Source organism: Falco naumanni, chromosome 3, assembly GCF_017639655.2.
Source record: "Falco naumanni isolate bFalNau1 chromosome 3, bFalNau1.pat, whole genome shotgun sequence".
Taxonomy (NCBI): Eukaryota; Metazoa; Chordata; class Aves; order Falconiformes; family Falconidae; genus Falco; species Falco naumanni.
In genome coordinates this window covers 25,943,924-25,961,960 of record NC_054056.1, presented here as the reverse complement: position 1 = coordinate 25,961,960, position 18,037 = coordinate 25,943,924, and the positions used below count along the sequence as shown (strand labels likewise).

General features: G+C 43.1%; 1 protein-coding gene across 2 annotated transcripts in view; it reads right to left on the bottom strand.

The window, feature by feature from the left end:
- NEDD9 (neural precursor cell expressed, developmentally down-regulated 9) overlaps positions 1-18,037 on the bottom strand; it is a 73,542-nt gene that overhangs the window by 18,979 nt on the left and 36,526 nt on the right. For both annotated transcript variants that reach the window (XM_040586597.1, XM_040586596.1), the window contains exon 2: positions 2,518-2,958. In XM_040586597.1, the coding sequence (XP_040442531.1) occupies positions 2,518-2,958 (441 nt within the window). The remainder of the gene's footprint in view (positions 1-2,517; positions 2,959-18,037) is intronic.

Here is an 18,037-nt window from a genome sequence, read left to right as displayed (position 1 = left end):
CTGAAGTGCTTCCTCTTAATTAGGCTTTTCTTTCACAAAGGCATAAGCAGATAGTTGCAGCTGTAGCAGTAAAAAGCAGTCTTGCAAGGTTAGGATGACAAAGAAGGGAGTATGTTTTGCATCAGACTCCTCCTTTACTAACAACCCTACACTTCTCTTGTCTACTAGGGTTTCAATCCCAATGAGCTATTTTTAAAAGTGTAGGACTAGCAATTCCAAGGGAGTAGAGGCATGTCTGCCCCTTGCCGAAGCAAGCCATTGCCATGAGGTTTGCCATCTAGCATGCCTGCCACTAGCGAGACAGTTGCTGAGACTCAGGGCTCTTAAGCTAAATAAATTTAAAGTCGGGATTAAAATGATCCTACCCTAAGTAGCAAGAATTGGCTAGTGCCAAGCATATCAGTAGCTACTTAGCTGAGGGTAAAATGATTTATAAATGTGCATGTTTATTTTGTAGTTGGCAATGTAGCCATTTGTTTTTATACAGCATAGCTGGCCTTTCATAGGTTGCAAGGAATTAAAATGAAACAAGTCAGCCAAATAAAGGCTCTTGATTTTCTAAAGAAAGTGACCTGAATTCAGAAAAAATCATATTCAAGCTTGTTGAAAAATTTCCAGGCAGAAACTTGGAGAAAATAGATGCTTTAATGCTTCTGATTTTTGCATCTCAACAGAAGTTTGCACTTACACTGAGACTCTGAAATATTTGGTTTAATTTATCTAGGGTTTTAACAGTCCCTGTAGCAACCAAGTCTATGTAGAATGTCCTATTTCAGAGAGAACAGACTTCACATGCAGTTGGAGAATGCTTTCCTTTCAGGCTTAAATTGTGCAGGGTACACATACACACTTGCATTACACTAACTATGCCAGTGGTCATTTAGGTAGGTCAGGTTCTAAAATTAAAGTACATAACACTCCAAGCTGTTAGCTTGGGCTTCCCAACAGACTTCAGTGCAGCTCCTGTGGCACCTCTGCCGCAGCGCTGTAATGTTTCATGCAATGTACAGTAAAGTGGGATCTCTTCTGTGCTGTACCATCAAAAGGCTGTTCACCAGGTGCCCATAAACTACCTTGGAGGATATCTAAATGCTGCTGTGGATAGGTAAACTATATTGCCCCTGAAAAAGATTTCACTGTATCTAGTCTGTAGGGAAAGGAGAAATGGAGAGAAAAGATGTAATATTTCTCAGAAAACCTGCATAACTGCTCTAACAAAACTCCTATCTCTACATGAGCAGCAAGTGCAATTTTCTCACTTTATCTTTTTGCATACCCCACAAAATTTCATTGTGGAAAAGCTGAGCAAACAAACCTCTTTATAACCTGACTTAGTATGATTTCACAGGTCTCTTTCTCTTGCTCAGGAGGAAGAAAAAGAAATCAATTTTTACCAAGGAAAATGAAATTGTAACAAGGAAATAAAAGCATTAGTAGATGCCTTCCAAAGGCCTGATATGAAAAAGGCTTAGTTGGGGGTGAAGTGGGGGAAAAATCTGAAACAGCCTGTCTTGTTGATCTAAATTAGGTGATGAAAGTTTAAACTGCTCAGGAACTTCTTGACAGAGACATCATCTGCTCACATAACTTGCAGATAAATACCATGCCTTAATCTCTAAAGGTAAGGAGGATGCTAGCATCTGGAGCTGTTGAGCAAGGAATGGAGGGAACGTAGGAGGTTCTCTTTGGCTTAGCAATAAGGGATCTGGAAGACAAGGAGAATCTCCTTCCTCCCTTGGGTACCTTCCTTAACCCTTTGCAGCCATTGGGGTACCTGGCTGGTACCCCATGAAGGTACAATGAGGGAGTGACAGGAGATGGGGAGAGCCTGAGAGGGTCAGCAGGAATAAGGGACCCACATAATGCAGTGCCTCTCATGGGAGCCTTGGGAGTTAGCAGCTGCTGCAGCGATGAAAGTGGGAGCTGCAACAGCTCCATGGTGCAATCAAGAAATTTAGCTGGAGACAACCATCAAGTGCACCCTTATAAACTTCAGGTTCAGTATTTAAAAACATCCCTCACTATCATCATCCTCTTGCACCCTCGGACTTCCAAGTATGGCCCTTGTCTCATCAATCACTGTTTTCTTTGTAGTTTAGACCCACTGGGACTTCTCCAGCAAGGCAGTACATCATTTTTAATTAAACAAAAATTACTTGGGCAGATGATGTTAATTTGTGGGAGAGTTAATCTTACTGCAGCAGCTCTCTTTGAGCCTATAATGCAAGAGTGCCATAGGCAAAACGTGCTTCAGCTTCCTTGGGGAGCCTGTGAGGACACAAGCTCACGTACTCTCCCTCATCTTTAGATCCTGCGGAAGCGCAGCTCCAAAATCCTCTGCTGTGTATCTTTGTGGCAAATTAAGCAGTTAAGAACTGGGCTTTTATTTGCCTCCCACAGGCAAATATACACCGATCCTTCCTATCATAGGCTATCACTGGACATTAACTACTTTACTGGTGCTCAGCACAAGTGAGCTGCTTTGGAGCTATGGCATAAAAGCAAATGCACACACACCTTGTTAGTCAGAGCTGAACCATCAATACATCTCTGCATGGAAGGTGGCACTTGGTAAATATCTTGTCGCACGAGGCCATGACCGGTGGGTATTTGGTAAATTCCCTGATTCGGATGGGAAGGTGGCACTTGGTAGACAGGATCACGTGCTGAGGCATGTGAGCTTGGCACTTGGTAGATCTTTTGCTGGTTGAAGGATTGATGCATCAGTCCTGAATTGGACATATCCTGGCCAGAAGGACTGTCCTGTACCACTGGACCTATCAGGAGTTTCACACGGTTGCCTGGAACGATGCCTTGCCGGCCATGCAAGGAGCAGAGCCACCATCCTTCAAGACCTTCAGTGTTCTGTTCTATCACCGTCAAAATGTCTCCTTTGCGGAAGGCCAACTCTTCTGCACATTCAGGGACGTTATCATACAGGGCTCTTGCCATAAGATTCTGTGGAGAAAGAAGGGCAAGAAAAACACATGAACAAACATACTAGAATCTTCTAAAACTTCACATTCTAAGTGGAGAGAAATAAGAACTTATTTTGAAAAGAGTACAGGAAATCAAAATAACATGGGAAAGCAATGCAGCACAGGATTTCTCTGCCCTACACAGGAAAAATGAGAGGCTTGTGTTAGCAACACTGCTAGAGAGAAGTCTTCCAGTAATGCTAGGTCAGGTAGGAGCTCTTTATGGTCTAGTCACCTGAACAGACAGGGAGTCAGGAGAGCTCTGCTCTTGGCATTGAGATGCTATTCCTGTGAATGGGAGCTTGTACCTTCATCACTTGACATTGACTTCCCTGTAACTGTGCTGTGTGCTGCTACAGCCAGCTGATACTTAAAATAAAACCTGAATAAGGCTCTCAGGGACATAATCCAGAGCAGTTGTTTCCAAACATTTTTTACGTTTTTCAGGGTCCCCAAAGACTTTCTGCTAGAGGTGCAGATCCCATAAGTGTGAAGGCGGTGAGCTGGCTTGTCTTAGCTGTCACCTGTAGGCTCCTTTAAAGTCAGGGATCTGTAGATCACCTGGTGAGAAAAACCAGGCAAAACTAAAAATTGACAAAATGTCACGGGTTTTGAACTATGATGCTCACATTGGTATGTAGTGCTCTGCCTTCTCATTCTTTCTGTGAACTTCCTTAGTGGTGTGGTGCAGCACAGCACTGGCTTAATGGGCAAAAAGCTTCTTCCCCCCACTGCCTCAAAACCACCATCACCAAAAAAAACTCCAAAACAACCAAAAAACCTCAAAGGAAAAGGTTCCCCAGAGTCCCCCTCTCTGTAGAGAGATCTTGAAGAGAACGTTTTTTAAAAAGGTGTCCAGTGACCCCAGATGGAGTCATGCCTTTGCTGTGGGGAAAGCTGTAGCAATATGTGTGGGCTTGTCCTTACGTTAAAGAGCGTTAAGAATTTAGGTTCCAAACATTACCATAGAGTGCATCTGCATGCAACTTGGGAGGAGTCTAAAAGCAGTCAAGTGCCTTTGAGCTGTGCCAACGTACCTCAAGCACACTTACATTCATTTTGCTTGACTATGTCAGTGGAGCAGTAATAATACAGGGAACTTCACCACACGGATCTACTCCCAAGCATTTGCCTACTGTTTCAGGCAGGCTTTGCAGCCTGCCCTGACCTCTGTTTTGTTGTAGCTATGCTACCGGCAGTACCTCTACTAAGAAGTTTTAAGCCAGCTCTGAATTGATGTATGATTGTGGTCTGACTCTCAGGGACTGAACCAGCTCCCTTTGCAGGTCCACATGGCACATGCAGGTCTGAGTAACTGGCCAGGTGTCGGTATTCAATGGAAAGTAGGCAAGCTGTCTGCACTGACATTCTTGGACCCCTCACAAAGGCAGTGAACGCTTAATTTCTTGGCTCTGGTGATATTTCCAAATGCATTGGCAACAACTGTTCCATGCCTGCCTGCTTTTTGGTGAAGGCAGTCAGCAGAGACAGTTATAAACTAATCGTAAGCACTTGAAAAAAAACACAGGAAGCCCTGGGTCTGGAGTGTTCTAGCTGAAGCATTTGAATGGTGTACACAAACCGAAATGGTGCTAATCCACCCTAAGATAGGATATGCAGCTGTCTTGACGACTTATCTTCCCTCTGTTAAAGGGATAGCATCAAGTTCGGTTTAGTGTTTTCATCTGTCGTGTTTATTCTCCTTCTTGGACATATCAAAACTTTTTATTTTATCCCCCACTTGTATCTTTCCCCATTGACAAGCACTGATGTTTTTGCATCATCTCTGTGCTTCATCAAAACAGCAGGCTTCCATTTGACCTTGCTTAGTTCAACTTTTCGTAAGTGTAGTATACAGCTGGGAGGCTGTATGAAGGGGCTGACTGGTGGATGGAGGAAGGGTCAGCTCAGATGTCACATAAAAGGTAGAAGAATATGCTTTTCCCAAGACGTAGTGTTGAAATGGGGTGCGCGAGATCAGTTTTCTCTTCTCTGAATGGGGGATCAGCTTTCAAATGTATGAGAAACACTGGCTTTGCCTTTCATCGGTATCATTAGTGAGGCCAGCATAAATCAAGTTTGGCTTGGAAAAGTAGGATTGCCATTTTAAACTCCCATGTAAACAGCAGCACTGGGGCCCACCATTCTCTCTGTACAGCTACTCAGCTCATCAGTCAACAACACTCAGAAATGCAAATAGAGATAAAGCAGGGAGCAATTTTGTCCGTGCCTTGGCAGAACTGTAAAACTATTCTTTAGCATGGTCAAAAAACAGTGGTGTCGTCTTGAACACTGTATCTGTGCTCTTGCCATGTTGACTTGGCTGCTCAACTGAGTCGAAAGAACTCAGAAAAGATAAGTTCCTGCCCAGTCTGAATATTCAAGTTAATCTCTTACCTTTCTACATTTCTTTCTAGTTTGTCTTGCACAGGATAAATCTACTAATGTGACTAGCTCAGGCTGTGCAACTGACTGTTTAAAGGAAGCTTTTGCAGAGAGTATTATTTAACAAAGGAGGAAGGTTGGGGGGGCGGGGCGGGGGCACTGAACAAGCAGGCTAAATCAAAGATAAACGCTTATTCTTCCATACTTTAGTGATTAAAGGTATTTGAAAAGCTCGATTAGCTTCTGTAGCAAAGCAATTCTCAGAACAAAGCTGGAAAACTGGTAGAATTAGAGCAGATAAAAGTTCCCATGTGAATTTTTTTTCCAGTTGCTCATTATCTCTGTCCCAGTGACCTTCTCACCACCTGGCATGCAGCATGTTAATACTTTCTGGATATGCTTCAAGAACTTCTTTGCTGCAAACGGCTTCAGATTCTCGTTGTCAGTGTTAACTCAGGCACCAGTATGTGAATTATACTAATTGGTTGCCACTTGTTTCACAGCAATATCCTCAAGGCCTTTTAAATGGCCCATGCCACCAGCATCAGCCACTGATGGAGTACTGAAGCTGGCAAAATATTCCTGCAAATAAGAACTGGGACCAGAAATCCTAAGCCTGCTGCTTGTTGCCAGCAACACAGCCACTGTTCCTGCTAAGCAAACCTGTGTTTTGAGCATTTCCCTGATTTCATTCTTCCTTCACAGGATTTCTTAATATGAGCTTCAGGAACACTATCACAGTTGCTTTCATTAGTCAGCAGAGTCAGTCTTCAGAAAAAAGAAATTATCACCACAGAATGTCATCAGGAAAGCTTTTGAAAACCACAGAGCACCTTTGACCTGCTGTGGTGATCAAGACTGTAGTCCCTACTTTTACACACACAAAAAGAAGTCCTAATCAAAGACACCCTGAACACTTGTGGGCTGTATCTGGATTGATTTGACAAATGCAAATAATTTTTGGATGCTGTGGGCATCACAGCCTGCATCTCAGAACACTCCCCATCACTGGTCTCACCAGCTCAGAGACTGGGGAGGGTTATCTGGAATTAACTGGACTTGCTCTTAGAGGCAAGGATCTGTCACTCACCTGTCTGTGAAATAGGCACCGAATAAGCACTAACACGTCTGATATAAGAAGGTAAGGCAACAGCAGTGACCTTTTTGTATGACTAAGTGCTACACAAATAAACTTGACCATTTCCTAAGCAAATTGTCAATAGAGAGGGCTGCTGAGAAACTTGTCTTGAAGCTAGTTTTTCACAGCTGGCAAGTTGCACAGGTGTCCCTTTATTTCTAATACAAAGAGAAAAAAAATATATAGGTAAATACACAGCTCTATCATCCTGAGACCTCTGTATTATAGCAGCCATTACTTCCATTAGTGCTTCTCTACAACTAACGGTTGACTGGAAAGGTTCAGTTCAGCTTTTGTATCCTCAAGCCTTGCTAGCAATACTGGGATGTTTGGAAGTGGAAGCCAGGGTCAGGCCCCCACTGTGTTTGTACTCTATACAGGCAAAACAAAAAGAAAATATTTGTTCTCAAGAAGCTTAAATTCCTCTTAACCTTGGACTCTTTGAGTGCAGTAGAAAGCACCTTCTGTAAAATCACTGAATAAAATGAAGTTTTTTAGTAGTCTGCTAAATCAAGTGCTATCCCAATTGTCATCAAGTCAAAGTGAAAGGGAGCCTGACCCTAATGACTGCTGCCTGGGGACTGTAGCTGGAACATGCTGCAGGAAGAGGCTCACCAGACTTTGTTGCTGCCCTGAAAGCTGTCAGCTGTTCTACTTGCAGAACCTAAACAACAAAACCTCAAAACCCTCTGTAAACTATTTTTCTTCTTAGATGCTGAAGGAATTACAAGCCAAATTCAGATGCATAAATGAGGTCTATCATTGAACAGTCAAAGGTGTGTCTAACCTCTCCTTAGCCTACTGCATCTGATGGTTAACATGCCTGCAGTTGAATAAAGACACGTGAAAATACTTTGAAGAATATGATCTATTTTGGTTTGCCTTCCCTGCAGTGAAGGGATCTGGTAGAATTCTGTAATTTGTGGTTTGGAGGATGAAAAGGTTGTTTGTTGATGAGGCTGAATGGCAGAAGAGTTAAAGAGTGGTGGAAATATCTACTTTCTATTAGTGTGAACACATGCAGTGACGTGGGTAACAAGAGCGTGTGAGGTGCCCACAGCCATGGAAGCAAACACAGGAATAATAAATGACATGCTATGAGGTTAAATACAATGGACTCTTTAAGGGCTGAGTGTCGCGGTGCCAAGCTCCTAGCGCAGGGCTGCCGACTTGACTCCTCGGCCAGCTCTGCAATGAATGAACGCTCGAGGAAAAGGTTCAACCAACCATTAGCTTGAAGAATTTCAGTCGCTTCCACGAAAGTGCCACATGAGGATGTTCCAGAGCACACAGGCTTGTGGAGACTGATCCCTGCGCTGTGCTTGGCTGGTGGGACACGTTGTTTTGTTCTGCTTTGTCTTGTTTTTAAATATTGCTTCCTATATGTAGAGTTTTATGTGCAAACAGAACTAGGGAAATCACCTCTGCTTTTAAATGAAAAAGGGTGGGACCCTTTTCGTCTATTATTGGACAAACTGTTTCTTAAAATGCCAAACAGCTTTTCTACGTTTAGCTAGCTCAGGAGAAGGAAGGAAGAGAGGAACAAAGGAAGGAAAGGTGGGGGGAGACACCCCAAAGGAGTGTCTGTGCTCTAACCAGTAGCTTCATTTTGGTTGGCTCACTCTTAATTATCCATCACATAATAATTTTCAGTATCGATTCCCCCATCTTTTAGGTTTCTTTAAAACTAATCACTGCCATTCAAAAGCAAGCTTAAGCATTTATATACCCATGTATGGTTGCAGTAGGTCTAATAGTAATGATTTGCCTGTGAGACTGAAGAACTGATCTGAAAACCCAGTAAAGAATGAGTTTTATTCTGAGAAACAGTTTTGACTACAAGCAGTACTGGCAGAAGATAGGCAAGTTTGTGCTCTGCGCCTTCTGACATAAGGGCTTCAGTGCAAGAGTCACTGGACAGTTTAACATCGGCGCTTTTTAGCACCTTCTCTGCTTCTCACTGTCACTGCCCCTGAAATAAAGAATTTATTGCATGGTGTTTACAACGCAAGAAACTATCGAGGCACAGTAGGTAACAGGTGTATCTATAATAAGCATCTTTTCATGAAGTCTACTTAATACAAGTTGACAGAGGTCACTGAATAAGACACGCAACCTTGAATAATGTGTGTTGCTGGTCTCCTCAAACCTGGAAGCAGGCAGCGCTTTTTGTCACACACCAAGATGCACCGGCATGTTCTTAGGTATGTCCATGTGGGTGCCAACATGGGAAATGAACTATAAAATGATGCCTTGTTGCTTGGCCGTAACAGCCCCTACGTGTGTGCAGACCTGTAACTGCTAATTACCAGCAGCAAGCTGTGTGCAGGCACTTAGTATTTATCTTAAGTCGATAGCGAAGCAGAGGTGGCAGGAAGTGCTACCACAGCGTGTAGAAAAGCTTGCTGCACAGCCAAGGTGTTGCAGTTAACTGCAGCTTTGGCAGGAGGACTCTGCCAGGCCCTTGGCATCTCGTTCAGGCTCCGGGTCTGCTCGCTGGGAACTGTGAGCTTCCCCGGCTCTCAGCTAACGACAAAAGAGGGAGCCTGGTTGTAAATGCTCGCCATGGTAATGTTTCAGTTCACGCTTACAGACAAAGCCCCCAGTTCCAATTTTCAGGCGCTTTCTTGCTTTCTTCCACCAAATTTTCTTTTAGTGCAGATACTTTTCTGGTCAAGCATTGCTAGCCCAAATAACTGCAGGTCCTGCTGGATGGAAATTAAGGCTGTTTTCCATGTGCAGATTTGGAAGTTTGGCTTTACAGCTAATGAGAGTTAACAGCCTCAGCAGAGCCCTAAGGAGGACAGGTCTTCGTCCACCCTGAGTATCCTTGCACTCTAGCCCTATGCATCTCCGGAACAGAGGCAGTCAGTCACGCTCAAATACGCCAAAATGCCTGGAGGTTGTGATGTGGAAAATCTTGGGTCTGCAGGGGAGAAAGGCAAGTGCCTTATTTTGGTGTTCTAGCTGTCCCAGCCCCTCTGTCTGGCCCGAAAGGTCTGAATTTCAGTTTGTTCTGCCTGGGGTTGTTTTGTAGCATGACCATTACACAGAAAGTTAAGGATGAAAAATGGGAATGTCCCCTTCTTACTGAATTGTACTTGGATAAGATGAAGTAGGCCTTATGGCTGTCATGCTTTGGATATATTTACTCTCAGTTTTGGCAGGTACAGCACTCCATCCAGCTCAGGTGGCAGGCAGGCAGTGAGCAGACCAGGCAGGGCCCAGGCACTTCACACTCCTGCTCAAGATGCTGCTGTGGTCCATCAGTTCACCCAAAACTTGTATTCAAACTTAATGTAAACATGCGAGAGACTGAAGGCTCTCCGGCCTAAGAACATCTCTTGTTTCAGCAGAGCTGTTCTATTTTAAGCAAGTGCAAGATATTTGTGTAGCCATTATTTTTTTTAGGCAGTCAGCAAAGTGCTTTGTGACACCGAGATGTGGCAGTGAACCTGCAACTTGGAAGAGAATCTAAATGTGTGAATCCAAAAGAAGGAATAAGGAGGGTAGAAAAGGCTGGGAGGGAAGTAAAAAAGGAAAAATGTGAAAATGAAGGTTAGAGATCTTAACTGAAGCTTTGGCCTGTGTGAATAAAATACTTCATTGTTCTGCACCGAGTGCATCACTATGAAGTGCCTGACGTTTCAAACTGGACAAATGAGTTGAAAAGGAAGTATTCTGGCTCTGTGTCCGTTAAGAGTAACAAAACGGTAACTCTGCATTGCCTAGAAGGACAATAAACCAGGCTCTGTTTGTTTGTCTCTTGATTGAGTTTTGGCTGGGCTGGTTTTGCTTTATTTTAGTTAGAGAAGTTAGAGAACATAGATGCAGGGGTGTGCTGCTCTGATTTCCTGGGCACTACAAAGGTAATCGCAGAAACAGAATTTGAGGTCAGATGTTAAATAAGGAGAGCTGACTTACCCGCTTCTGTTTCTGATGCTGTGAAGGATGGATGTATTGGATGACAAACACCCTTTGAATCATGTAAAACCTCTGAGGTGCTCAGAAGCGTGTAGGGGAAGTCTGACAGAAGTGGCAACTCCCTTTTACTACATAGCAACCTTCTGTTTGCAGCCTGTGCCTTGAGACGCAACAGGTCATCGCTACGCTAGCAAAGGGCACATCTGAGGTAATGCTCACTCGCTCAGCCCTGGGGAACACCCCGAGATTAATGCCCACTGCTTCTGTGCTGTCAGACCACCCACCCTGTTTTGGAGCATCACAGAAGACTGATATGGTTTGTGACAGTAACATTTGCAGCGAAGTAGAGCAGTGATTTCCTGAGATATATCCTGATCTTGAGCTTATTCCCCTGCCCTCTGAGTTAGCGGGGTTTTACAGGAGTGCTGAAATACCACTTTCTCTGCTCTTTCTGGGAATGCAAACCACATCCCCTGACTTACCTTCAAGACCTATTAATATTTTGGGAAATTCCACCACACCTAACTCACAAAGTTTTCTATGTATGTTTTACCCTTGTAACCGGTTTCCTTTCCCCCCACCCAAGGAAGGGTGTGATCTAGTTCCATGACTTTAAAAGGCCTTTTCAAATCCGTCCCAGGGCTGTGTGCCTTCTGTGACATCAGCTGGGGCTGGGGGTTGGGAGGGAGGAAAAAATAAAGCATGCAAACAATAGCCTTAGAGTAAATATGATCTCACTGTGATTAAACCACAGTACATCAAAATCAAAAAGCAGATGGAAAACCTAACCTCTTTCCTTCAGGCAAGCAATTAAAAACTTAATGAAAGGAGATCAGATGTTGAATGCTTAAGAATTGAAGGAGCAGAGGAGAAGGGAAAGAAAAAAAAAATGGAAAGAAAGAATCCTGAGATGTGTGTTTCGAGTTCTTAGTTTTCCATCTTCTGGCATTTGCGAGCAGTCTTCTCCCAGACAAAGCTTCCTTAAAAAAAAAAACCACCACACCATCCTCCTCCCAAATTTAACCCTTCTCTGTACAGCTCTGAGGAAACATTCACAACTAGACTGTCAAGAGACCATAGCTGTGCAGACACAGGACCTCAGTATTGTCACCAGCTTATTTCTGTCTGATGTCTTCAGCTTTGGGGAAGTATGATTTTTTAATATTTTTTTTTTTAAATCTAGAACTTAGCTGAACCAGGACATGCTCTTCTTCTCCCAAGTCTCTCCAAAAATTCTCCATAGAAGGGAAAGCCACCCTTCTCTGTCACTTTAGTGTCACCACCTGGGATACTACATAGCAGCAACAACTTGGGGTGCTCTTAAGAGTCCAGCTTACCAAAAAAAAACCCAAGCTTGGGAACTCGTGTGCCCAGCTTCCTGCCAGCCCTCAGCGAGCTGGTGGGGGGAGAGACCGCAAGTTGCTTGTGAATCAGAGATGCTTCCAGGGGAGCAGAGGAGGCTCTGCCAGTTCTGGTCAGGGTCTTCTCCATACCACAAGGCAGCAGCCAGAAGTCAACAAACCCCCGGAACAGCTTGATTTTGGCAAGCTGATGTTTTCTAGGGAAGCATACCCCTGGAGAAGGGAGAGGGAGGGAGGGTGCAGGTGTACTTTAAGTAGTTAGTTATTACGCTTAGTCTCAGATTGAAATACAACTTTAACTGTGTTCTTAATCATATGAGAGATTGGCTTGTGCAGTTTCTGTGCAGTTGGGCTGCAAACGAGATAAAGCAGTGTAAGCAAGGAGAGAGGAAAAAAAGAGAAGATATCTGCTTGTAAAATAGGCTCTTTTATAACAGTAAAAATTGGTTTATTACCCTAAGCATTTTATCTGGATGTAAAGTCCATAGGACAAGGATATTCATGACCCTACCTACTGGAAGCTGCATGTTAAAACACTGCATGCTTCCAGTTGTTTTATACTTAAGAGTTTTGGTCAAAAAATTCCTTTGAAAGAGAATCATTGAATTTTCGTGGTCTGTATTTTCCTCCTCCTGCCCTCAACTAAGCAGGACATTCATTGGAGGAGTTGAGACTTACTCCTAGGATGCTTCAGGATTTTCTATGGTTTGTTGTCATCAAATGATCCACCGTATTGCTAAAACTTTCAACTTTGCTGTGAATGAGGCCTGCTTATGAAAGGCCTTCCGATGCACTGATGGCATTCCTGTAAACTTATTCTTATTACTCTTCCTTTTCCAGACAGGCTAATCCACTCTGACTGTGAATGAAGTGTTTTTAAAATGAATACAAAAATAGAAAGGCAAGAATGGGCCTCATCCCTATAGAGAAAAAAAAATATACAATTTTTGTCATGCTATGCACTTCTGTTTCTAGAACTGCAAATTATAGCTTTAGCAGTCCTGTTTCTTGTCAAACACAAGCTATGTCCAAATCTGCTGTGGAAAAATGAACTTAAAATTAAGACAGTTTCCACTACTGTAATGTCTAGACCAAAAGGCAAAATAAAAAGGCCACTTGCCAAGAAAATGGGAACAGTAGAAGATAAGGGTTCTCCACAATCGTTGCAGCTGAGGCAGGCACCTATGCATGCTCTTAAGTGCTTATGTTGCTTTAAAAATGAAATTAAACTCTAGATCTTGGAGACAGGTGGGTTCCTAATTCCTGTTAGTATGAGTGGGATTTAAGTACTTAAATGTCTGTGGTGAGCTAGTCCAAACAAAATAAGCAAAACAAAAGTGACTTTACCTAGGCCCCCAAGTAACCTAAACCCATCTATTGTATGCAGAAGTCATGCCTATGCCCCTAACATCTTTGATAACAGCAGCATGACAAGAAGCCCTATGCTCTAGTCATGGTTTTCTACTTCTTGTAGGCAGAGACACAAGTTTGTTTACTGTTTCCAGATATTGAGGGAATGTCCTCTTCTCCTGTACGTCTGTGCAAGAACAGGATCTTGTGCTTGGCTAAGGAGTACCATGAACGCAAGCTATTTGCCAGATGACTTTGCAAGCGGAATAGGATTTTTGTCTCCTAGCGTTTCTAAAGTTGGTCAAAATAGCTAGTAGGTACACACATGCCAGCTGTGGTGCATGGAGGTGTATGTGACTCAGGATTGCCTCACTTGAGCTTTTATTCGGGTCACTAGACACACCTGGCCTTGCTGCAATGATTCTGATATTTGTAATGGAGCACAGGCAGTTCAAAAATATGAACTTCTCCTAAGCCACCACACGTTTGAGTTCAACGTTCAGTGATAGGATACTGGTGCAGGTATAATCTTTCCTAACCCGACCTGTTGCTGTGCTTGAGGTCAGAAGATTCCAAAGGTGAATTTGAACATGGTCTTAGGAACTGTGCTCCAATACTTAACGAGTTCACAGTAATGCTTCATGAGACTTCTCCCAAGTCTAGCCTGTATTCTGCAAAATAGTGGTAATTAGCTTAGAAGGGCTGCAGGACTCTCCTGAAATGTACTTTCACTTTTCCTTTGCAGAAGATGTTTGCCTAATAGTAAGACTTTATGGAGTTCTTCTGCTCTCTGATCTGGCAGGTCCCCCACTGATCAGCTCTTTTTACAGTATGGCACCATTTGGAATGACTAATGTTGGGTCAAGGTACCTCAAGGCAAAGTAACAGTCTAATGTGACTACAACCTCTAGCAGGATGTTAAAAGCATAAGTAAAACCCCCAGGTCAGTATCCTCTTGTACTATCTAGGGTCAAACTGAATTGAAACTATCAAAAATACAAGGAAGACTGTTCATCTGGCAGTTCTGCTTCCCCATCACATACTAGGAACTACTGGACAGAGACAGATTAGGCTACCCCAGTTTCTTGATGAAATAGATTTACAGCTACATTACACAGGAGCAGGCATTAGCATTAAAACGTAGAAATTTGAAAATCTGCAAACAACTGCATGTTGTTTAGCTATAATGCTTTCTGATGGCTCTTCTTCCTCTGAAACAAGTCCTGTAACATCCCTGAGCCTCAGCACCTCCATCTGTACATAAAAGAGAATTAACAGCACCTTGCCATCCCACCAAGTCTTTAGGAGCGCAAACAAATTCTATTGTGGAAGTTTCTCAAATATCCTGAGGTACTGAGGCAGTTACCTCTGTTAAGTATACAAATACATACTTGACCCAAACCTGAAGGCTTATAAGCAGTACATAGGTCTGCAGGAGGGGAGGGGGCCACAGTGGCGAAGAGCAGGAATCTGAAAATGACAGTGGCCCTCCAAGCTTTGGGAAGGACCCAGTCCTATTGCTGCATCTCGCTCGTGCTGCTGCTGATTTAGGCCTGATGCTGCTAGACTTCTGCCACCTCCCTCCCTCCATGCCCAGAGGAAAGAAAAATCACAAAACTTGCACTGCAAATTCACGACGGTAACAGAGACAGTGCTTGGACAGTTTTTTCCTTTGTTGGTTTGTTCCTCTAGTACTACCTTTTACAAGGTTTTACAGTTCCTATTTACTTCTAACTTTGACTGTCACCCTGTGATTGCTGAGGTATTAAAAAAAAAAAAAAAAGGGAAAACAAAGAGGAATGTGAAGAATAAATGAAACTGAGAGGATTTGATTAGTAAAGTACAGGCAGTTCTTTTCCCTTTACACGGCCCGACATTCAGTCTTTCATTGCCAGGGTTACAAGCAGCTTTTCACAAGCATTTCTGGTTGGGAATATAGTATTTCTTCCCAGGGACACTATTTTGTTTGTCTTGGCGTGCAGGCATTGTAATCAAGTCTATATATTACAGGACTGTGCCTTAGCACAAATGGCAGGCATTTCAAACCCTATTTAGGTTTCTTCCTTGCCCAACAAATTATCTAAAAATAGATAATCAAGACCTCATACTTTACATCTACGTCATTCCTTTTGGCTTAAATGAGGTAAGGAATGTAGTTGTTTTTCCTCTCCCCTTTCACTAACTGTTTGGATCTTTCAGTAAACATATTAAGTCCCCCTTTTTCCTTCCCCCTCTCTTTTTGTTTTGCTTGTGAACAGCCAACAAGCTACAAAAGCCTTGTTATGATAATGTCTTCTCCCTTTTGCTTCTGTCACACTTTATTGGCTGAGGTATGGGCATTGGAATTGCTGGCCAGCTATATCCTCTCCCATCCATGTTCTTCTCTCATCATGGCAATCCATTAGTATTTCTGTTCCTACATAGTTCATTTTAGCTGCAACTACCTCACCCTTGGAATCACAGTCCGAGTTTGATTTCAGAAAGGATTGATCCTACATTCTGAACTACAGAATATTAGAATGGCATCCTGTGAGAACTTGATGGGATGCAGTTTTGTACATGGAGATTCAGTGCAAAAGGATGCTGTTGTCATTGAATGAAGAACTGGGGTGTTGCCATAATAAAGTGCACCCTACAGGAATTAGTTTCTGAAAGCAGCTTACAGACAAGTAGGACTAAGAAATATGACCAACCAACACTTAAGTATTTGTTATACTTAACGTTTCCCATCTTTCCGTGGCTCAGTTAGAATAACTTTTGTGTCCTCCAATATTTAACTGGTAGACCAGGACTCAACATCGGGTCAAATTTGTCTTTGCTTTGAACAGTCACATCTTCACTGAATTTCACACGATGCGCAAAAGGTAGACGTGTAGAGACATATATATAAGGTAAAATTCTGAACTGGCTTAAATCCACAGGGATTTTCCCAGTAGCTTTCAGAGGATTCAGACTTGAGTATTAAGTTGGAAGAATGTTTAAAAGAGTGGGGTGGACAATAAAAGAAGCTTAGATGAAAGAGGAGAGGGAACAAGTTTTCAAAACACTTGAGTGAAAAAAAGGTAGACTGAGCAGTGTAAAGGATTTTTAGACCAGAAATTACCTCGGGTTTAGTCACAGTGAAAGTGAAGCCATGAGTGATGGAGAGACATACTCAGGGTCTCACACGTGAGTCAGTTCCTGTTTTGTCCAACTCTTAATACTCTAATTAAACTGCAATAAGCACCTCAATCGTTTCACTAAATGAGGCTACATCTTATGGACTATCACAACGCAAGTAGACAGCCCCCAATACAACACTAGGAACAGTTAAACAGACCCAACTCTACACCTGAAAGCTAAGCCACCTCTTGTGATGCTAAGTGATGGTATGTCCCGAAGGCAGGCCACAAGCATGCTCTGTATTTTCTGTATACAAGAAAAACTACAGGACCACTGTTTTCCTATAGAAAAATAAAATAAAGGGGAAAAAATACAGAAAGAAAATGCCAAAGACTGAATGAGCAAGTATTTTCTTTATATGTTACTCCTGGGATAAGAAACAGCTCTAAGAATGTTTGTCCAAGTTAAACAGTGTAACTACCTACTTCACAATTCTCAGGGAAAGTAAACACCCTAGTCTGACAAGAAGGTTTGTGAGGCCAAACCCCTTCGTCTCCCCCCCCCCCCTTTTTTTTTTAAATAGCTTTTTCTTTCTTTGTCTAGCTTTCTCTATCTAGAATTATGTAATCACAAAACCAAACCAAAATGCTCATTCCAACCAGACAAGGCAAAGAAAACTTCCCCCTTTTGAACCACCTTCCCATTCCCTACGCTAACGGGGACACTGCTCTTCTACCCCCGAGTGCCTGGCACTTTGTAGTAAGAGTCACAGCTTCTCCAAGCAGGTAAAAAGTCTACCTGAACTGATCTGAGATGGAGTAGAAAGGGGCAGGAGATGAATTTGATCTCAGACTTCGAATCAGCCAGTAGTTTGAGATACAGGGGGGGAAAAAACCCCAAAGGCCATTAGAACCAGATAAAAATTTTCAAACTCATGGAGTATCTTTGTCTGTCTATATCTTACACAATTTCTTTTCCCCGGTTATTTTTAACCAACCATCATGAAATGGAGAAACTGGCAGCAGCTTTGAAAACTTCACTCTAGTGACCTCTCCCAAAGTTTGGGTATGAGAGATCCTGAAAGCTTGGGCTGAGCTTAGAGATATATGGAAAAGCATGAAAATCTCTGTATATTTACCTAGGCATCACTCACACATCTCATTCTACCCAGGTTTATAAGCCTTATAGAACTTTATAGCATCAGGGCTGTTTTACAGTACGCTGCCTAAATCCGCTAAGAAGATGGCCCTCACTTCCAAACTAAGCATATAACGTGTGACATTTCCAAATCACCTTTTTATTGATGCTTAAGTTATTTCTGGCAGAGGAAGGAAAGTTTTTCCTTCGCTCCCCCTTTTTTTCCAATCGCGCAAGCTGACGGTATGTCTGTACAGTAACCTAATGCCCCGTGGGCAACTCTGTGCCTTGCCCAAAGTTCTTTTGAGTAATATTGGGATGAAAGCCTTGACATTTGTGTCTTTTGGGGAAAAAAAACCACCAACCAACCTCTGATAAAAAGTTAAGCCGAAATGACTTACCGTATTTAACATGGGAGACAGGCTACCCATTTTTTAATGAGATGGCTGGGTTTTGGTGGGGTTTTTTCCCCCTGACTTGCGACCCATCAAACAGAAATCCACCCCTGGAAAAGTGCCCTGGGCTCAGGATGCAGTCACGAAGGGCTGGCGAACGGGCGAGGGACACGGCGGGGAGAAGCCGCGATACCTGTCCCGGAGCGCGGCGGGCCCCGCGGAGCAGCCCGCCCCTCCCGAGCCGGCGGGCTCGCACCGAGCGCCGCC